The sequence below is a fragment of the Bos indicus genome, chromosome 28 (genome assembly GCF_029378745.1).
Source record: "Bos indicus isolate NIAB-ARS_2022 breed Sahiwal x Tharparkar chromosome 28, NIAB-ARS_B.indTharparkar_mat_pri_1.0, whole genome shotgun sequence".
Taxonomy (NCBI): domain Eukaryota; kingdom Metazoa; phylum Chordata; class Mammalia; order Artiodactyla; family Bovidae; genus Bos; species Bos indicus.
This window is the reverse complement of record NC_091787.1, coordinates 28,817,190-28,839,522: the sequence shown is the minus strand read 5'-3', so window position 1 is coordinate 28,839,522 and position 22,333 is coordinate 28,817,190. Positions and strand designations below refer to the sequence as shown.

General features: G+C 37.9%; 1 protein-coding gene across 3 annotated transcripts in view; it reads right to left on the bottom strand.

Annotated features, from left to right (window-relative positions):
- Positions 1–22,333, bottom strand: part of MCU (mitochondrial calcium uniporter) — a 195,047-nt gene that overhangs the window by 149,959 nt on the left and 22,755 nt on the right. Inside the window, exon 1 of one of the 3 annotated variants that reach the window (XM_070782357.1) lies at positions 4,237–4,847. The exons of the other annotated variants lie outside the window; for them this stretch is intronic. Within the exon in view, the coding sequence (XP_070638458.1) occupies positions 4,237–4,305 (69 nt within the window). The 5' untranslated portion in view covers positions 4,306–4,847. Of the gene's footprint in view, positions 1–4,236; positions 4,848–22,333 lie in introns of those variants that run through there. 3 annotated transcript variants of the gene reach the window in all.

Below are 22,333 nucleotides of genomic sequence, written 5' to 3'. Positions count from 1 at the left end.
GGTTTCTACTCACCCGTTTTACCACTTTTGTTTCTATCCTGCTCCAACAGAAAGTTCCTACTGTTACATTAGTGATCAGCCTTCTTTGTTTTCTTACTTCTAAGACAGTTACTCTTTAACATCTCTGAGAATCAAATCATGACTGGAAAGTTGGACTTTTCACTACTGTGGGTAACAATGGAAGAATTCCTGAAGTTTGGAAAAAGCAAGTTATTTTCAAGAAAAATGTTTGTGGCCATTTAGAGTTTAAGCCACAAATCAAACATCCTGTATGCTTCAATAACAAGACTAAGAAGCTTTACATAACACCACAGTGAATTATAAGCAAATTCTTATAGAAACTTTTCATAAACATTGAAAGCATAAACCCAGTCTGTGAAAGCACTATGATCAAACGCTAAAACAACCATTTCTTCGAAACTGTGGTTTCTAACACGAAACAACATGTTGACATCATTCAACAATGTCCAAGATAATCTACAACTTAATTGCTAAATTCTTGGCCTAAAAATCATCAAAAAGGTACTGTTAGGCTAAGGCAAAGGAAGTATGGTAATAAATCTCTTTCCTGACAAACGTTACAGACTTTTTAAGTACTTGAGAGAACAGCAGCATTTAAAACATTAAAATCCAAAGCTAAAATTTATTAAGATAATAATGGAAGGGGGGGTGCAGCTCAGAGTTTTTGTTTACAACTTATTTATTAAGGCAGCTTAGCAACATTTCTCCCAAACATCTCCAGGAGGCAAATATTGGTCATAATCCCTCTCTCCCAACAAGCAAAAAGGGTTGGTTGGTCCTTGGTCTCCAGGGGATAAAACAGAACCATCTGAGGGAAAACAAAACACGTCTGGATTACAAGGAAATATTTTCCTTAGAGAATGCAACAATTTTTTCCTCTCGCGCTTCCTTTTAGAACTAACATTCTTTACAAGTATAGGGGTACTAGGCAGCAGAGTCAATGGGGGAGAAAATGAATCACAGAAATTAGTCAGAATCTTATTATTTAGTTATCTAATAATCCAGACCTGAGGCTGGAGGTAAATCTGAGCATACAGAATGATCTGCCAAAGCCCAACCAACTTTCACTGTCACTGTAGAGAACCGCTGAAAGGAACAAAGACAAGCATTAAGCAAAGCACCCTCCCAAAGGTATAAAAAACCATGTACCTAACCTCCAGGTGTACACACACCTCTCAATACAAGCAAAGAATTTTAAACACTAAAAATGCTTATATTAATTTACTATATTTATTTCAAAAATTAAAGTATTAAGTTGTGTTGATTTGCAAAACAAGAACATTTATGACTTTTCCTGCTTTTTAAAAAATGGAGTAATACATACTAATTGTAAAAACTAAAATTAAATACAGAAATACATAACATGGAAAGTGACAGTCCCCTGCAACTCATCCCCCACAGACAGCAATTATTAAAAGTTTAAACTACAGGATCTTACAATGTTCTATAATTACGAAATCTCAAGGCTGAGGATCCACAAAGGTAGTATGTACAATTGAGCACCTTCTTCACTCCTAACTCGAGATACCAAAATATTTACAATGTCCCTGGCCAGTATTCAGTCAGCCTCTGCTTGAACAAATTTTTTGACAAGGACCTGACTACCTCCCAAAGCATTTCATACTGGCTTTCATTCTAATACTGAGTGACTACTACCTTTCTGTCAGATCATTCTGGTTTCTCCCTTGAATACATCTCTGTTTTTAAAAATGCATCCATAAAATAAGGTACCCAGAAATGAACACAATACTCTGGACAATCATACTCCTTATTCTGGACTTTGCTTCTATTCAGTTCAGTTCAGTTGCTCAGTCGTGTCCGACTCTTTGTGACCCCATGAATCGCAGCACGCCAGGCTTCCCTGTCCATCACCAACTCCCAGAGTTCACTCAGACTCACGTCCATTGAGTCAGTGATGCCATCCAGCCATCTCATCCTCTATCGTACCCTTCTCCTCCTGCCCCCAATCCCTCCCAGCATCAGAGTCTTTTCCAATGAGTCAACTCTTCACATGAGGTGGCCAAAGTACTGGAGTTTCAGCTTTAGCATCATTCCTTCCAAAGAAATCCCAGGGCTGATCTCCTTCAGAATGGACTGGTTGGATCTCCTTGCAGTCCAAGGGACTCTCAAGGGTCTTCTCCAACACCACAGTTTAAAAGCATCAATTCTTCGGCGCTCAGCTTTCTTCACAGTCCAACTCTCACATCCATACATGACCACTGGAAAAACCATAGCCTTGACTAGATGGACCTTTGCTGGCAAAGTAATGTCTCTGCTTTTCAATATGCTATCTATTAATAGAGCTCAAATCACACTATGCACTCACACCGAACATTCTGTCAAATGAAACCCCCTCGGGTATTTTTCATGTTATCTGCTGTTAAACCACATTACATCTAGCTAAAATAACACTTATTTTTGGAATCATATGTGAATTTTACACTTCATTTCAGTTCAGTTGCTCAGTTGTGTCTGACTCTTTGTGACCCCATGAATCGCAGCACGCCAGGCCTGCCTTTTACACTTACTGATGTTTAATGCATCTTGATCATTTAGTCTATCCTTTCAGTCGAATTATTTTCAATCTCTGTTTTGAAAAACAACACATTTTCTATATAACTTATTGCCAGCTATATGGATTTGCAAAGCAAGTCATCAATAGTTCATCCATGTTATTAATAAAAATGCTGAAGACTAAAATACTATTCAGCTATAAAAAAGGACTAAAATCCTGATACATGCTACAACATGGATGGACCGTGAGAACAATATGCTTAATGAAATAAGCCAGACACAGAAAGAAAAACATTGTATGTTACATTTATATGAGGTACCTAGAATGGGCAAATTCATATAGACAGAAAGAAAAGTAGAGATTACTAGGGACCTAGAAGAAGGGAACAGAGAAGGCAATGGCAACCCACTCCAGTACTGTTGCCTGGAAAATCCCATGGACGGAGGAGCCTAGTAGGCTGCAGTCCGTGGGGTCGCTAGAGTCGGACATGACTGAGTGACTTCACTTTCACTTTTCATTTTCATGCATTGGAGAAGGAAATGGCAACCCACTCCAGTGTTCTTGCCTGGAGAATCCCAGGGACGGGGGAGCCTGGTGGGCTGCCATCTATGGGGTCGCACAGAGTTGGACACGACTGAAGCGACTTAGCAGCAGCAGCAGGGGAAGGAAAAATTATCATTTAATTGGTAGAGTATTTGGAGGGATGATGAAAAAGTTTTATGTATAGTGATAAATGTATTTAATGTTTCTGAATTGTACATTTAGTGATTAAAATATATACTATATTACATATATTTTGCCAGATAAAGGAAAAAAAGGAATGAACTACTGATAAGCGCTGAGTGGGAAAAAAAAAAACCCATTTCAAAAGGTTACATACTGCATGAGTCCACTTATATAATATTCCTGAAATGACCAACCTAGAGAAAAGGATTACAGAATAGTTGTTGCCAGGTGTTAGGGAATAGGGAGAGAAAGATGGGTAGGATTTTAAAAGGAGAGAAAGGATCCTTATGGGGATGGAATTGTTTTGTATCTTGACTGTAATGAGGATACAGAAGCCTACACATGTAATAAAATTTCATAGAACTAATGCACACACACACACACACACACACACACACACACACACACAAATGAGTAAACCTAAAACAGAAAATCTAATAAAATCTTAGGACTGTATTGATGTTACCATCATGGTTGGGACACAGTACTACATTTTTTGCAAAATGTTATCACTGGGGGGAACTGGCTAAACAGCAAGCTGGCTCTCACTGCAATATTTCTTACAATTGCATGTGAACGTATAATTACCTCAAAATTAAAAGTTGAATTTGAAAAAATAAGTAAATTTTAAAATGCTGAACGGAAGATGACAAGGCACAGCGTCTGCCTCTACAACCGTGTTCCCGCTGTCCGCTGTTACCATGGTCAGCACCACTAGAACACCCCACCATTAGAGAGAAGCATTTATAATTTTTAAAATTCATTTTTTAATCATCTATTCTAGAATCCTGCCTGTGTCACTAATTTCTCTTGGGTCTGCAAATCTACTTTCTTCTCTTTTTCAGAAGACCCATCTTCAATTTTCCAGTATTTCTCTCATTTTCTAAGATTTCTGAAAGACCACAGATAGTTTCATGCGTAAGTTCTGACTACCATGAGCTCTTTCCCCCACCCCGCCCCCGCCCCGGGATAACCTCATGCTCTCCTTTTACGATCTTCACTATTCCCAGACGTGGGCTCTCCTTTATTAGTGTCATTTTCATCCTTCAAGTCAAAAGAGGTTCTTTATCTGAAATGTAAATAAGGATAAGAAACTGCTTTCACTGTCATTTGTTTAACATTATTAAATATAAACAGCAATTCTATTCCTCCTTTTTCTGTTGTTCCACAGTTTTGTTGTTTTCATTTCTTTAGAAGTATCATGTTATTTGAGCTCATTCTGTAATACTCTACAGTCACTCTTGACTGTATATCCTCCCCACTGGTCTTTTGTAAAGGTCTGTTTTAATCTGAGTCAAGCAAGAAATTTTTCTCTTGTAGTATGCATGAATCTTTAAAGAATCCTCTTCTAGTTCTACTTATAATTTCCAATTAGCATTGCTACTACTTACTTTTTCAAGATTTTTCTTTCCTTCTACCATATTCCCATTTTTAAGCCTCTGTTCAGATTCCTATTTTTGAGTTTTGTAAATGTAACTTTCAAAATAATTTTCCAAGTTTTCTTCAACAAGCATATTTTACCATTAAAAAGTTAATTTTTAAAATTAATTAATTAACTTTAATTGGAGGTTAATTACTTTATAATATTGTGGTAGTTTTTGCCATAAACTGACATGAATCAGCCACAGGTGTACATGTGTCCCCCATTCTGAACCCCCTCCCACCTCCCTCCCAATCTCATCCCTCCGGATTGTCCCAGTGCACCAGCTCTGAGTGCCCTGTTTCATGCATCGAACTTGGACTGGTCATCTATTTCACATATGGTAATAATATACATGTTTCAGTACTATTCTCTCAAATCCCACCATTGCCTTCTCCCACAGAGTCCAAAAGTCTGTTCTTTATATCTGTGTCTCTTTTGCTGTCTCACATATAGGGTCATCATTACCATCTTTCTAAATTCCATATATATGCATTAATATACTGTATTGGTGTTTTTCTTTCTGGCTTACTTCACTCTGTATAATAGGCTCCAGTTTCATCCACCTCAATAGAACTGATTCAAATGTATTCTTTTTAATGGCTGAGTAATACTCCATTGTGTATATGTACCACAGCTTTCTTATCCATTCATGTGCTGATGGACATCTAGGTTGCTTCCATGTCCTGGCTATTGTAAACAGTGCTGTGATGAACATTGGGGTACACGTGTCTCTTTCAATTCTGGTTCCCTCAGTGTGTATGCCCAGCAGTGGGATTGCTGGGTCGTATGGCAGTTCTATTTCCAGTGTTTTAAGGAATCTCCGCACTGTTCTCCATAGTGGCTGTACTAGTTTGCATCCCCACCAACAGTGTAAGAGGGTTCCCTTTTCTCCACACCCTCTCCAGCATTTATTGTTTGTAGACTTTTTGATAGCAGCCATTCTGACCAGTATGAAATGGTACCTCATTGTGGTTTTTATTTGCATTTCTCTGATAATGAGTGATGGTGAACATCTAAAAAGTTAATTTTTAAAAAATAAAAGTACATCCAGATTTGCTTTGTCTACCTTCTGCAAAATTAAATCATCAGAAAGTCTTGTCAAGATTGAGCTAAATAAGACTAAGACTAAATCAAAACATAAAATATAGCAGGTACCATCAATTGAGCACTAGCTTATACACTTGTACATTTGTTGCCTCACTTTATCTTACAACAATCTTACCAGGTAGACTTTATCCATCACATTTTACAGATGAGAAGACCAGCGTTTAGAGAGATTACTGTGGCTTGTCCAAAGTCAACCAAGGAGAAAATGGTAGATTTTTAAAACCTAGTCTGGCACCAAAGCCTGTGTGAGCTCTCTCCACCTTTCTCTCAGCAGTCCTTACAAATATTCTATTTGTTTATTTTTTCTCTTTTAATATTAATCAGGCATAAGAGCTCTTACTAAAAGATTACACTCATTAAACCCACTAAATGCAGAGGGAAAAAAAAATCACAAGGGCCGTTTTGTTCTCATGTTCTCATTACAGGAGATGCTCTCTCCTGTAATTTAATCAAGCTAAGAATATACTTAATAAGCCTCCATTTGCCACTACAAAAGATGACACATATGATAGCTATGTAAATCATTCTCATGGTCCAGTTAAACCAGTTATGAATTTTTTAATACCCAAATTCTTTTTGGGGGCGAGTTAAAAAAACTAAATATAAAATCTAAATGTTACATACAAAACCTTGCAATACCAGGTACAAGTGTTTTTTATATTCTTGATGAGTGAATGTGCTGGAGGAGTATGCCAGAAACCCAACAGCATTTGTTTGACACATGTAGCAGTCATGACTTCCTTGCTCAATGAGATTCCCAAAGGAATTAATCAGATTTAATTCAGTTCACCAGATCCTATCACATTTGATCAAAATTAATAGTGCTTTTATAAATTCTTCCATTCATCTATCTGTACATCAACAATCTCCATTTCACTTTTTTACAAACATGACTTACTCTCTTTATGACCAACTCTTTTAAAAAACTGAAAGACACTGAAAAGGACACATGACTGCCTTCTTTGAAAAAAGATCCTCTGAGTTGTCAGTTTGAAAAATGAATGGATGATAGATTCATAATGAAGTAAAGTTTTAAAAATGCATCCCCACTCTTAAAACTCAACAAAAGAAAGACAACCCAATGTAAAACTGTGCTAAGGACTGAATAGGCATTTCTCCAAAGAAGATATACAAATGGTTAAGCACATGAAAGTATATTGATCATTAGTTATTAGGGAAATGCAGATCAAAACCACAAAGAGATACCACTTCACACCCACTAACACAGTTAAAAAAGACAATAACGAGTGTCAGTAAAGATGCAGAGAAACTGGAGCATTCATAAACTGCTGATGGGAGTGTATAACGGTGCAGCCTCTTTAGAAAACAGTTTGGCAGTTCCTCAAGAAGTTAAACATAAAATTATCCTATGACCCTGCAATTTTACCACTAGATACATACTGAAGGGAAATGAAAACATACATCCACGAAAAACCTGTATGAGAATGGTCACAGCAGCATTATTCATACTAGTAAAAAATGGAAAACCCAAATATCATTCAACTGATGAATGGATAAATAAAATATGTATTTATATATAAATATACCCACACCATGAAACATTATGAATTATAATATGCAATAAAAAGTATTGAAGTATGCTTTAACAGGGATGAATTTTAAAAACATTGTGTTGGGGCTCCCTTGGTAATTCAGTGGCAAGGGATTCACGTGCCAATGCAGGAAACATGGGTTTGATCCCTAGCCTGGGAAGATCCCATATTCCCTGGAACAAGTAAGCCCATGAGCCACTACTGAGCCTGGGCTCCAGAGCCCGGAGCTGCAACTGCTGAGCCCATGTGCCACAACTACTGAAGCTGGAGTCCCCTAGAGCCCAGGCCCAACAGGAGAAGCCACCACAAATAGAAGCCCTTGAACTGCAACTAGAGTAGGCCCTGCTTGCTGTAACTAGAGAAAAGCCTGCAGCGCAATGAAGACTCAGCATGAAAGTGAAAGTGAAGTCGCTCAGTCGTGTCCGACTCCTAGTGACCCCACGGACTGCAGCCCACCAGGCTCCTCCCTCCATGGGATTCTCCAGGCAAGAGTACTAGAGTGGGTTGCCATTTCCTTCTCCAGGGGATCTTCCCGACCCAGGGATCGAACCCAGGTCTCCCGCATTCCAGGCAGACGCTCTAACCTCTGAGCCACCAGGGAAGCCCACCGCAATGAAGACTCAGCATAGCCAACAATTAATTAATTTTTTTAAAAAAAGTGTTAAGTGAAAGAAATCAGTTACAAAAGTCCATGCATTGTATGACTTCATTTAAGGGAAATGTTCAAGTTAGGAAAATCCATAGAAATAATAAAGTAAATTAGTGATTACCAGGGATGGATATAGAAGGGAATGGTGAGTGACTGCAAATGAGTACAGGGTTTCTTTCCGTGGTGATGAACATGTTCTGGATTGGATAGTGCATAACTCTGAATATCCTTAAAACCATGGAGCTGTATACTTTAAAAGGGTGAATGCTATGGTATGGAAGTTATATCTCAATAAAGCTGTTTTTTTAAAAACAGAGAGCTTCCTATCATTTGACACTGAAGTTGAAGACAGCCATGGCCTTCCAACATCCATTCCATTGGTGCTCACTGACAAAATTACCTAGAATAAAAGACTCGAAGTCTGAATGGGGTAGTAATTTTTATTTTCTTACAGGTTTGTTCTCTGCAAATCTTTAATTATTAACATTTTGGGCCATTTAAAAATGATTTTTTTTTCCATTTGAAAAATTCTGAGGAAAAATAAGTATAACCAAACATACCAGTAAGAAAAAATCAGAGCTGTTTTTTGAGCTCAGAAAAAATGTCTTTAGACATTGCCAAATATCACTCATGGTTAAAAACCACTGTTCTAACTATACCTCTTTCACCTTTTTAAAAAAAAAATGCATTCTTCTAATGGTCATTTCTAAAAATATCTGCTGGTCATATCCTGTAGGTGCTTTCCAGAGAATGCATATGTTTCTGAATACGACCTCCTCATCTTAAACATGCAGAAGGTTTTAACACAGTTTCAATATGAGATGACAGACTCTCTTTTCCTTGTATGTATATATCCCTTGGATTTTTCCAATACTATAATAATAATGCGTGTGAAAGTGCACTGTGGGCAATGATAACTGATGTAAAGGCTGATGCCTCAATTGGGGGCTTCCTAGGCGGCTCACTGGTAAAGAATCCACCTGCCAATTCAGGAGACGTGGGTTCCATCCCCGGGTTGGGAAGATCCCCTGGAGAAGGAAATGGCAACCCACTGCAGTATTCTTGCCTGGGAAATCCCCTGGACACAAGAGTCTGGCAGACTACAGTCCATGGGGTCACAAAGAGTCAAACACAAATGAGCTACTGAGCATGCACACATGCTAAATATTTCACCTTTTCCCCATTGTGCAGTAGCAGAACAGTTTCTGAATTTGATCCTTGTCTCCCTTGTGAGCTTTGATTAGCCTAAGCTAGAAGTTTCGAAACTTCCAGACACGACCTATCAAACTGTCATAAAGTCAGTTTAGCAGAGGGACAACAAACTTACATAAGTGTAATACAAAAAGGAACAGTGCATTGTGTATAGTAAGGATAAATATTATTTCACAGAATGATTGTTAACTTGTCTGTGTATATGTGCATGTACTGAATCTTGATATAAAATATATTTCTTATTGGGGCTTGTAGTTGATTTCTCTTTAAAAAGGAGTCTAAAAAGCAATTTTCTCTCACTTCATTATATAATGCAATTCTTTAACAGGAAAGACCTATCAGTGTTATCTGGGTTTGGGGACTTCTGCTATTCTGAAGCAGTTACTAGAGCTAGCGCATTATCAGTTTAACTGTAACCACAAAGCACCATTCCCATGCGTCAAAGTTAGAGGGATAAAGAAGCAATTTCTTTCAAGGCCAACTAGGCTGTGGCACTGGAAATAAAACAGGTTTAATCCCAATACTCACTGGCACATAGTCTTACTAGTATTTAGTAAGTATTTAGTATTTATCTTTGCTAGAAACATCATGCTGTTCTCCTCCTAAACAGTATATAAATAATTGTAGTCACTCTATGATATCCAACAGCTCATGCAGTTTAATAACACAGAAATATCTTTCTTTTCTCCACATCTATAATTACATCCCTACTCTCAGCAGGACATCTCAGGGGAAGAAAAGGGAAGTAAGATGAGCATCTTCAAACTTCCATTAAAACAAAACCAAACAAGACCATCTTTTGTAATTTCACACTATACTCCCTCTCACTCAACACACTCCAGCAATATCCTTGTTTCTCTGGTTGGCTAAGCTCATCCACCGTCTTGTGACCCAACCCCTCATCCTGATCCCAAACCACTGCCTTTTCACTGTTCCCTCTACTTAAATATTCTTCACCTTATCATTACATGGATTTCTTCTTGTCATTAGGTCTCAGCTTAAGTACCTTGACCCTAGAAAGGCCTTCACTTTCAAATCTAAATTAACCCTGCAACCACTCTCCACCATGTCAGAGTCTCCATGGTTTTTAACTACCACACCTTTAAACAGCCTTCAATGTTTAGAGAATTCCTCGTAAAAGTCCTGCCTATCCAAGTCAGAAGTCAGAAATTCACTTTCTCAGCCTTTCCTGCAAATATGAAGCAGGTTTGTGACCTATCTAGTATTTAGAATAGTGCTGCAGATACAAGAGGTATTCAATTTAAAAGAAAAAAAAAAAAAACTCTTTGCTGCTACATAAATGCAAACACAGTACTTGGGAACCAGTTTGAAGAAATTCAAAGTCTCAGTGCTGTAGAAGTTAAGAGCTAAAAAGGATCAATGTGGATTGCAGAGGTCAGAGGCTTCATAAAGGAGATAGCACTTGAGTACTGAAAAGATGGACTCTAAGCCATCTTTCTATAGGATACAGAAGGGGAGATACATGACTTCTAAAGGATGCAAACTAATGATTAGCACTAGGAATGTGTGGCAAACACAAAATACAGAATTAAGGAGACGTGTGTTGAGCTGGGTGGAAAATATCTTAGATATGCAAGACATGCAATACTATGAATGGCTCTGAACGCCAGGCTTGGGGAATGGTGTATTTGATGTTTCAAGAACACTAATCCTCAATGAGCATTTTCATCTATTCTTTATTCTAGATGTTATCTGCTATGTAAACCTACAACAGCTACCCACACATTTTCTACAGCACTCCCTCTCTGAACACTGATGTTCTATATTTATCTGTTCAAGCTGAGAGACTACCAAAGAAAGAGATTCTTTAATTAATCCTCCTGTTACCAAGCGAATACCCAATTTAAAGATAAAAAATCTATTACCAAAATGGCCTTTATTTCCCAACCTCATCCCCAAAGTCCGATTCTAAAATTGTCACAATTCCCTTTCTCCTCCGATGTATTAGACTGCGTTGGTACTAGGTACAGGAACTGAGGGTTTTTTTGGTTGCTGTTGGTTTGGCTGCACCATGTAGCATGCGGGATCTTCGCTCCTAGACTGGGATCAAACCTACACCCTATGTAATGGAAGCAGGGAGTCTTAACCACTCGACTGCCAGGGAAGTCCCTGAACTAGGGCTTCAAGGAGAGAATTTTGTTTTATTTTGTATTAAGGTAACACAGTCACCCAGAACACAGAAAGAAAAGTAATTTTATAAAGATAACTCTTCAAATAAAGTCTTATTAAGAATCCAGCAAGTCCTGTAACTAACAACTATTAAAAAGCTACATAATTATATTTTATGGTCTTCCCTGAATCAGAGGGACCTTAGAATACTCTCTTATGTTGTTGGTTTTGGAAAACAATCTGACAGTAATCATCAAATATTACTAAATATAGGGCTTCCCTAGTGGTTCAGTGGTTAAGAATCTGCCTTGAAATGCAGGGGACACCAGTTTGATCCCTGGTCCAGGAAGATCCCACATGCCTCGAGGCGACTGAGTCCATGTAGCACAAAAACCGAAGCCCACATGTGTCTAGAGCCTATGCTCCACAACAAAAGAAGTCACTGCAACAAGAAGTTCACATGTTGCAAGCAGAGTAGCCCCTGCTTGCCACAACTAGAGAAATGCCCATGCACAGCAATGAAGATCCAAAGTAGACAAAAATAAATTAAAATGTTAAATATTACTAAATATACATGTATATGTATACTCATGTGATTCACTCCTGATTCTCTATCTCATAGAATGTGCTTCAACAGATTACTATCAATACAATGTTCACATCAACAAAAAATGGGGATCAAAGTAAATGTTCATCAACATGGAATTAACTAAATAAACAATGGTTCCAGCTGCACCAGGGAATAATCTCATATATAATGCCATATTTTATATAACCATTAAATGAATGGCTTAGAGCTATACTAGTTGACTTAACAGAAGTTTTATTAATTATTACTGAGTGAGAAAAACAAGATACAGAAAAGAAAGTATAATATGATCTAATTTTATAAAACAAAGTAAAATAAAAAACACTGCATATATGCACATAGGAGTGTGGGTTATATTGATACCTAGGAAGACATAAGATGATGATTCAAGTATGGAGACAAATAAGGAAGGATAAATACTAAAGGTTACCTTGGAGCACAATGAGATAAAAGAAAGAAAAGAAATTAGGCAAGAAAGGAGGAAAGAAGTAAACTCAATTATATAAAAACACACACAGACAGTAGTTTAGTTGCTAAGTTGTGGTCGACTCTTTGTGACTCCATGGACTGCAATACGCCAGACGTCCCTGACCTTCACTGTCTCTCAGAATTTGCTCAAACTCGTGTCCAACGAGTTGGTGATGCCCTCCAACCATCTCATCCTCTGTGTGCCCTTCTCCCACCCTCAATCCTTCCCAGCATTAGGGTCTTTTCCAATGAGTCCGGTCTTCGCATCAGGTGGCCAAAGTACTGGAGAGTCATCATCAGTTCTTCTAATGAATATTCAGGGTTGACTTCCTTTAGGATTGACTGGTTTTATCTCCTTGCAGTTCAATGGGCTTTCAAGAGTCTTCTCCAGCACCACAATTCAAAAGCATCAAGTCTTGGGTGCTCAGCCATCTTTATGGTCCAACTCTCACACCCATACACGACTACTGGAAAAACCATAGCTTTGTCTATAAGGAGGTCCAAAAAGTGATGTCTCTGCTTTTTAATATGCAATCTAGGTTTGTCACAGCTTTCCTTCCAAGGAGCAAGTATCTTTTAATTTCACGGCTGCAGTCACTGTCCACAGTGATTTTGTAGCCCACAAAAATAAACTCCATCACTCTTTCCATTTCTTCCCCATCTATTTGCCATGAAGTGATGGGACTAGATGCTATGATCTTAGTTTTTTGAATGTTGAGTGTTAAGCCAGCTTTTCCACTCTCATCTTTCACCTTTCACTTTCATCAAGAGGCTCTTTAGTTTCTCTTCACTTTCTGCCATTAGAGTGGTATCATCTGCATATCTAAGGTTATTGATATGTCTCCCAGCAATCCTGATTCCAGCTGATGATTCATCCAGCCTGGCATTTCATACACATACTCTGCATATAAGTTAAATAAGCAGGATGATACTATGCAGCCCTGATGTACTTTTCCATTTGGAACCAGTCAGTTGTTCCATGTCCAGTTCTAACTGTTGCTTCTTGACCTGCATACACGTTTCTCACAAGACAGGTAAGGTGGTCTGGTATTCCCATCTCTTTAAGAATTTTCCACAGTTTGTTGTGATATGGAAATTTAAAAGAAGGGTTTTTAGAAACCAACTAATATAACCTTCCTAATCATCCAGAGATTCATTTATTCAATAACAACTGCCTACTTTGTGCATTCAACAGGGACAAGGGTTGGTGTCTCCTTTCTAATAATAGATCTAGTAACAAAGAATTCATCTAGTCCCAAAGATGCCCAGTGCATATTAAAGCTGATATCATCAAAGAAAATGTCTTCCATGTGTTTAGTTGAAATTTGCTTCTCCATAAGGAGAAGGAATTAATCTATTCTAACTTCCATGCACATAATTGTCTTCACATATTTTCAGGACTGATATTTTATTCACTCAGCAACTACAGATAGCTCTCTACCTTTATATATAATACAGCCCTTAAAATTTGCCTAAAAGTTGAATGTATAGACTCAGACCTAAGGAATTTAAATATTAACAAAATAACAACTGGGGGAAAAAAATGCAACTCAGATTGCAAAGAGTTAAGTTTCCTAATATATAAAGAGCTCCCATTAAATCACAAAGAAAAAGACCAATATCTTTATAAGAGTTAAGAAAAGGAGATCTGGTGCACAGGAAAAAAAAAAAAAAGGATAAAAACAATTCTTTTAAAAAATGTTCAACTTCACTCACTGAATACAAAATAAATATGCATTGAGTACCATTTACTCACCATAATTTGGTGTTACTATTGAAAGTTGGTAACACCTTTTGATAGCAAAGATGTAAGCAGACGGTAATTCTCATACCTTCTGCTTTCAGGAATGCTTTTACAAACTCATACAGGAGCAATGATGAATACACAAAGTCATTTTCTATAGCAATGCAATTATTTTGAATGTGGTAGGGGAGAAGACTTTTGAGAGTGCCTTGGACAGCAAGAAGACCAAACCAGTCAATCCTAAAGGAAATCAACCCTGAATATTCATTGGAAGAACTGATGCTGAAGCTCCAATGCTTTGGCCACCTGATTCAGAGAGCCAACTTATTGAAAAAGACCCTGATGCTGGAAAAGATTGAGGACAGGAGGAGAAGGGGGCGACAGAAGATGAGATGGCTGGATGGCATCAGCGACTCAACGGACACGAGTTTGAGTAAACTCCAGGAGACAGTGAAGGACTGGGAAGCCTGGCATGCTCCTGTCCATGGGGTTACAAGAAGTCAGATACAACTTAGCGAATAAACAACAACAATGCAAATAATAGCAAAAAAAAACACTCTAAACAAACATATAACAGAGGGAATTAACATTTTTCCGTAAAAGTACACACCTATATGAAAGAGTTTCATGATATAAAAATATCAGATAGCAATTCTTTTTTAGTTTTTTAAACTTTTTCTTTTGTATTGGGGTATAGCTGATTAACAATTTTGTGACAGTTTCGGGTGAACAGTGAAGTGATTCAGCCACACATATACAAGCATCCATTCTCCCCCAAACTCCCCTCCCATAAAGGCTGCCACATAATACTGAGCAGAGTTCCATGTGCTCCAGACAGCAATTCCAAAAGAAGAGTTTATAGGACAACTGCCTCTTAATATTCTTTTTTTAAAATACAGTTGATTTACAACACTGTATCACTTTCAAATGTACAGGAGAGTGACTTTTTGTGGGTTTTAGTCCATTATAGGTTATTACAAGATATTGAGTATAATTCCCTGTGCAATACAGTAAATCCTCATTGCTCATCTATTTTATGTATAGTAGCTAGTATCTGTGAATCTCATACTCCTAACCTGTCCCTTCCTGCCTCTCCCATTTGGTAACCATAAATTTGTTTTCTGTCTGTGGGTCTATTTTTGTTTCGTAAATAAGTTCCTTTGTATCATATTTTTAGATTTCTCATCTAAATGGTATCATATGATATTTGTCTGTCTGACTTCCTTCCTCAGTATGATCATCTCTAGGTCCATCTATGTTGCTGCAAATGGCAATATTTCATTCTTTTTAGGGTAGAGTAATATTCCACCCTCTGTGTATATCATATCTTAAACATTCGAGTGTCAATGGACACTTAGGTTGTTTCTGTGTCTTGGCTATTGTAAACAGTGTTCTTGCCTGGAGAATCCCAGGGACGGGGGAGCCTGGTGAGCTGCCTTCTATGGGGTCGCACAGAGTCAGACACGACTGAAGCGACTTAGCAGCAGCAGCAGCAGGTATGAACACTGGGATACATATACCTCTTCAAGGGTTTTCATTTCTTCCGGATATATACCGAAATGTGGAATTACTGGATCATATGGTAGTCCCAGTTTCAGTTTAAGGTGCCTCCCTACTGTTTTTCATAGTGGCCACACCAGTTTACATTCCTACCAACAGTGTTATGAGGGTTTCCCTTTCTCCACATCTTCTCCAACATTTATTATCTGTAGCCTTTTTGATAACAACCATCCTGACCAGTGTGAGGTGATACCTCATTGTAGTTTTGGTTCACATTTTTCTAATGTTGCATTTCTTGAATTAGCACTGTTGAGCATCTCTTCCTGCTGGCCATCTGTATGTCTTCTTTGGAAAATGTCTATTCTGGGCTTCTCTTTCCATTTGTCTCCTGATATTGAGTTGTATGAGTTGTCTGTATATTTTGGATATTAATCTCTTGCTGGTTGCATCGTTTGCAAACATTTTCTCCCATCCCATAGGTCGTCTTTCCCTTTTGTCAGTGGTCTCCTTTGCTGTGCAAAAGCTTTTAAATTTAATTAGGTTCCATTTGTTTATTTTTGCTTTTATTTCTTTTACTTTGGAGCCTGATCTAAAAAAACACTGCTATGATTTATGTTCAAGACTGTTTTGCCTAAGCCCTCTTCCAAGAGTTTTATGATGTCATGTCTTACATTTAGGTCTTTAAACAACTTTCAGTTTATTTTTATATATGGTGTGAGGGAATGTTATTTCATTGTTTTACATGTAACTGTCCAGCCTTCCCAACATCACTTGTTGAAGACACTGTCTCTTCTCCATTGTATACTCTTACCTCCTTTGTGTCATGGATTAACTGACCATAGGTGTGTGCGTTTATTTCTGGAATGTCTATTCCATCCCATTGATCAATATGCCTACCTTTGTGCCTGTTTTTGCATCAATATCAACTGTTTTGATTATTGTAGCTTTGTAGTATAGTCTGAAGTCTGCAAGGGTATTTAGGTTTCTCAAGTTTGGCAGTTCTGGGTCTTTTGTAGTTCCAGATAAATTTCAGGATTATTTGTTTTAGTTCTGTGAAAAATGCCATGGGAAATTTGATAGCAATTGCATTAAAACTGTAGATTGCTTTGGATAGTAAGGCCATTTTAACAGTATTAATTATTCTAATCCAAGAGCACTGGATATCTTTCCATTTCTTTGAATCGTCTTCAATTTCCTTTATCAGTGTTTTATAGTTTTCAGTATATAGGTCTTTCACCTTCTTGGTTAAGTTTATTCCTAAGGTTTTTGTTTTGTTTTTTGGCTGTGCTGGGTCTTCATTGTTATCTGTGGGCTTTCTTTCCCTAGTTGTGAGTTGCATGTGGAATCTTCCTGGACCAGGGATTGAACCCATGTCCCCTACACTGGACCACCAGGAAAACCCCTGTATTTTTTTTTTTAATGCAATTTTAAATGGGATTGTTTTTTTACATTCTCTTTCTGATATTTCATTATTAGTATATAGAAATGCAGATGATTTCTTTGTATTAATCTTGTATCCTGCTACCATGCTGAAATCATTTATTAATTCTAATAGTTTTTGTGTAGAGACTTTAAGGTTCTCTATATTGAGTGTCATGTCATCTGCAAATAGTGACAGCTTTACCTCTTCTCTCTCAATTTGGATACATTTTCTCTCTTCTTCTGGTCTAACTACTGAGGCTAGGACTTCCAATACCATGTTAAATAGAAGCAGTCTGAGTGGGCATCCTTGTTTTGCTTCTGAATTTAGCTGGAAGGCTTTCAGCTTTCTACCACTGAGCATGATAAACTGCTTGTGGGTTTTTCAAAAATGGCCTTTATTATGTTGAGATATATTCTCTCTATACCCACTTTGAGTTTACTTCTTAATATTCTTCATTACCAAATCTACAGACAGAAGAATGAGCTTTCCAACAGCCACAGAAAAACCTAACAGTCTTCACTAAAATAGTAAAACGTTTTCAGAAGACAGCATCTCAAACAGATGGACTTTTAAAGATGCTTTAAATAACTTTATTGTAATTTGTGCCTGTTACTTTTGAGTGTATAAGAATGTGATCAGGGCAGTAACTGATTCTGTTTACACAGTAACATACAACAGAAGGATCTTCTCAGAGGGGTTTTGTTGTTATTTTCAATTTTCCCTTAAAACTTGTTTCAAGGGGAAAGAATGTTTATGCTTTAAAATTCTCAAATATGCCACCAGCAGAATCTATTTTGAAAATTATATCATAAACACAAGCAATGATACGGCCACTCTTTGGAGTATTATGCTGTCATTAAATGTTCATGACACAGTTGTTAAATATTTGGCAAAATCCCAAGCAAAAGAAGCAAAATATAGTTATAAACTTTTATGTTGTACATAAAGATCAATGATTCTTTTATCAGAGGAAAGATGAACTCCATAAAAAATGTCTGGAAGGGAGTGGTTATCTGTCAGTAGTCTTTTCTTCTTCCTTTCATTTTTCTGTGTATCTCAGCTTTTCAATGATAATATTTATTACCTTTATAATAGAAGCAAGCTTTTTAAAAGGATAATAATTCTGACTGTGTTAGACAAAATAAGAATCACAGCATCAGACATGTGAACAGAAAACTAAGGTTATCTCTGTTCTCTGAAAAATTTAGTAATCATAAAAATGTTGTTATAAAAAATCTGTACCTTCATTGCAATTTTGCTCTGAATCTTAAACTGCTCTAAAAAGTCTTAATTAAAAAAAAAAAAAACTCCAGAGGATAAACATTTTCTGAAACCAAAAGTGACACAAGAAAGGAAGCTTTTATAAAAGAAAAAGGGCTTTTCCTTCAATGTTCAAGTCTGTAGGAGAAAAATATTGTAAATTTTAGTTAGTGTCACTCAATAAAATAACACATACACTCATAAAGAAAATCAGACTTTTTCTCCATTTAATTATCTGCCAAGAAGAAGTGACAGCTTTTAGTTCAAATTATCCTTTTCTCTGACCTCTGTGAATCAAACCCCAAAATAAAAATGTGTTAATATGGTTATACCTGAACGATTAATTTGCAAAAAAGTAACTCTGGCTATCGTGTTTATAATTCTTATTGTGCTATAATTTTACTTGTAAAAAATACTTAAGTGTAGAAGAAAGAAAACTCTGGTTAGTAAGTACAGCTCAATCTTGCCACCTCAGTGTAATATTTGTCTATGCACAAACTTAACTTTCAAGGAACAAAGATCACAGTGTCTGGTCCCATCACTCCACGGCAAACAGATGGGGAAACAACGGAAACAGTGACAGACTTTATTTTCTTGGGCTCCAAAATCACTGCAGCCACGAAATTAAATTAAAAGACACTTGTTCCTTGCAAGAAAAGCTATGACAAACCTAGACAGCATATTAAAAAACAGAGACATTACTTTGCTGACAAAGGTCCATATAGTCAAAACTACGGTTTTTCCAGTTGTCATGTATGGATGTGAGAGCAGGAAAATACAAAAGGCTTGAGTGCCAAAGAATTGATGCCTTCAAACTGTGGTGCTGGAGAAGACTCTTCAGAGTCCCTTGGATTGCAAGGAGATCAAACAATCAATCCGAAAAGAAATCAACCCTGAATAATCATTGGAAAGACTGATGCTGAAGCTCCAATACTTTGACCATCTGATGTAAAGAGCTGACCTACTGGAAAAGACGCTGATGTTGGGAAAGATTGAAGGCAGGAGGAGAAGGGGACAATAAGAGTATGAGATGGCTGGATGACATCACCAACTCAATGGACCTAAGTTTGAGCCAGGGAAGCCTGGCATGCTGTAGTTCATGGGGTCACAAAAAGTTGGACATGACTGAGCAACTGAACAACAGCAAGACTAAGTGAAGCAGAGGAGTGAATTCCACTTCAGGGGGAAAAAAGGCAGCAAATGAGATCAAGAGGAGAAGGTAGCATCATAAAGGAGAAGGCAATGGCATCCCACTCCAGTACTCTTGCCTGGAAAATCCCATGGATGGAGGAGCCTGGTAGGCTGCCATCCATGGGGTCCCTAAGAGTCAGACACAACTGAGCAACTTCACTTTCACTTTTCTCTTTCATGCATTGGAGAAGGAAATGGCAACCCACTCCAGTGTTCTTGCATGGAGAATCCCAGGGACAGGGGAGCCTGGTGGGCTGCTGTCTATGGGGTCGCACAGAGTCAGACACGACTGAAGCGACTTAGCAGCAGCAGCAGCAGCAGTTTATAAAAAGTCACACACCTTTTAAATTCTAATAAACTAGTGTGCTAAACTCATCTATAAATTTTAATATTTATACATAAAAAAGTCCCTATAAACCTATTTTAATCTTCAAATAAAGTATACAAATTACATTTTCTCATTAATTATCACAGATATTCAAACTCACAGTGATGTTATTATGAGATTAACACACTACCAAACATATACTTTACCATAAGTACTGTTGAATTCCTCATAAAAAACTGAAGTAAACAATAATATCAAGTTTCAAGTACCAGTGACAGGCCCAAACTGATTTGTTTATATGTATTTCAGATAGTTTCCTTTCAACCAAAATGAAATGCTACTTTTTCAGTCTCAACAGCAAATATAACCATTATCCCCACCTACAGAAAACACTGCCTAGAAACAGCAGTAATATATCACTACAGTTTGGCATCAGACAGGTATAGAAACACTGCAGTATATTTTAGAAATCATCTCAGGACAACCAAAAAAATAAAAATTAAAAATTCCTTCCATACAAAGGATGTTCCCAGATGGGAAATACACACACTCAATTTATATATTTAGAAGAAGTACATATAGGTGCATTCAACAACTTTTGAGTGCTTTTGTGTTAGGCTTTGGGTGCTAAGGATTCTGTCATGAAGAAATTGCTTCTGTTATAAAGAGATAGGAAAGGAAGGCAAGTAATATTGATATATAAACATGTTGTATGTTGGAAGTACTAGGAAAAAATAAAGCAGAGAAATGAAGAAAGCGTGATGAGAAAATGTTGAGGAAAGACTACAAATTTATATAGTGAAATCACAGAAAATATTTGAGCAGTCTTGAGAGAGGTAAGAAATAAACAAACCCGCATGTAATTCAGAAGAGCATTCTAACTATGCGTGCAAGCTCAGTCGTGTCCAACTCTCTGTGACCCCAGTGATCAAACCCACATCTCCTGTGTCTTCTGCACTGCAGGTAGATTCCTTACCTCTGAGCTACCAGAGAAGCCCAACTCTAACTATACAAAGCTACGAATGCAAAGATCCTGTGAGATGAGTGCATGTCACCCATCATGGAACAGTAAGGACAGTATCATAAGAATAGAGTGGGCAAGGGGGAAAGTAGCAATAATTGGGTGTGGGTCAGAGAGCTAAATGTTCAGCAGTGGTAAGACAGAACTGGCTGGAACCATCTTAAGAGCAGACTATTATACTTTCTAGAACTTTGAATCCCACAGCAGGAATAATAATAGCACAAAAATAGGCATATGCTATAAATCAGAAGCTTTTCCTTTTCCAGAGATCATTTTATCAGCACATTGCTGCTTGGAGGCCACTTAACATACTTTGTCTTTTACTCTAAGTGAGATCTGAAGCTGTCGGAATGGTTGTCTTCTTGCCTGACATCATCACTTCCATTGCCTGAGTTCTCATCATAAAAAAAAAGCAAAAGCAAGGAGGCTACTTTGGAGGCTGTTGTTATATTCTAGGCGAGATACTTTGGTGGTCTAAAACAAAGTGCCAGTGTGAGACAATGAGAAAAAGTTAAGTGTCTATCAACAAATGAATGGATAAAGAAAATATGGCATATACATACAAAGGAATATTGGTGGTGCTTCTGACTCTAATGTGACCCCATGGACTGTAGCCCACCAGGCCCCTCTGTCCATGCAATTTCCCAGGCAAGAATACTGCAATGGGTTGCCATTTTCTTCTCCAAGAGATCTTCCCAACCCAGGGATCAAACCCACATCTCCTGCATTGCAGGCAGATTTTTTAAAGATGAGCCACAAGGGAAGCCCACAATGGAGTACTATTCAGTCACAAAGATTTTAACAAATCAAACGTTCCCATTTTTAACAACATGAATAGACCTAGAGGCTATTATTGGAGAAGGCAATGGCACCCCACTCTAGTACTCTTGCCTGGAAAATCCCATGGACAGAGAAGCCTGGTACTGCAGTCCATGGGGTCGCTCAGAGTCAGAAACAACTGAGTGACTTCACTTTCACTTTTCACTTTCATGCACTGGAGAAGGAAATAGCAACCCATTCCAGTGTTCTTGCCTGGAGAATCCCAGGGATGGGGGAGCCTGGTGGGCTGCTGTCTATGGGGTCTCGCATAGAGTTGGACACGACTGAAGTGACTTAGCAGCAGCAGAGGCTATTATGCTTAGTGAAATGAGTCAGTTCAGTTCAGTCACTCAGTTATGTCTGACTCTTTGCCACCCCAAGGACTGCAGCATGCCAGACTTCCTTGTTCATCACCAACTCCCAGAGCTTGCTCAAACTCATGTCCATCGAGTTGGTGATGCCATCCAACCATCTCATCCTCTGTTGTCCCCTTCTCCTCCTGCCTTCAATCTTTCCCAGCATCAGGGTCTTTTCAAATGAGTCAGTTCTTTGCATCAGGTGGCCAAAGTATTGGAGTTTCAGTTCAGCATCAGTCCTTCCAATGAATATTCAGGACCAGCTTCCTGAAGGATTGACTGGTTGGATCTCCCTGCA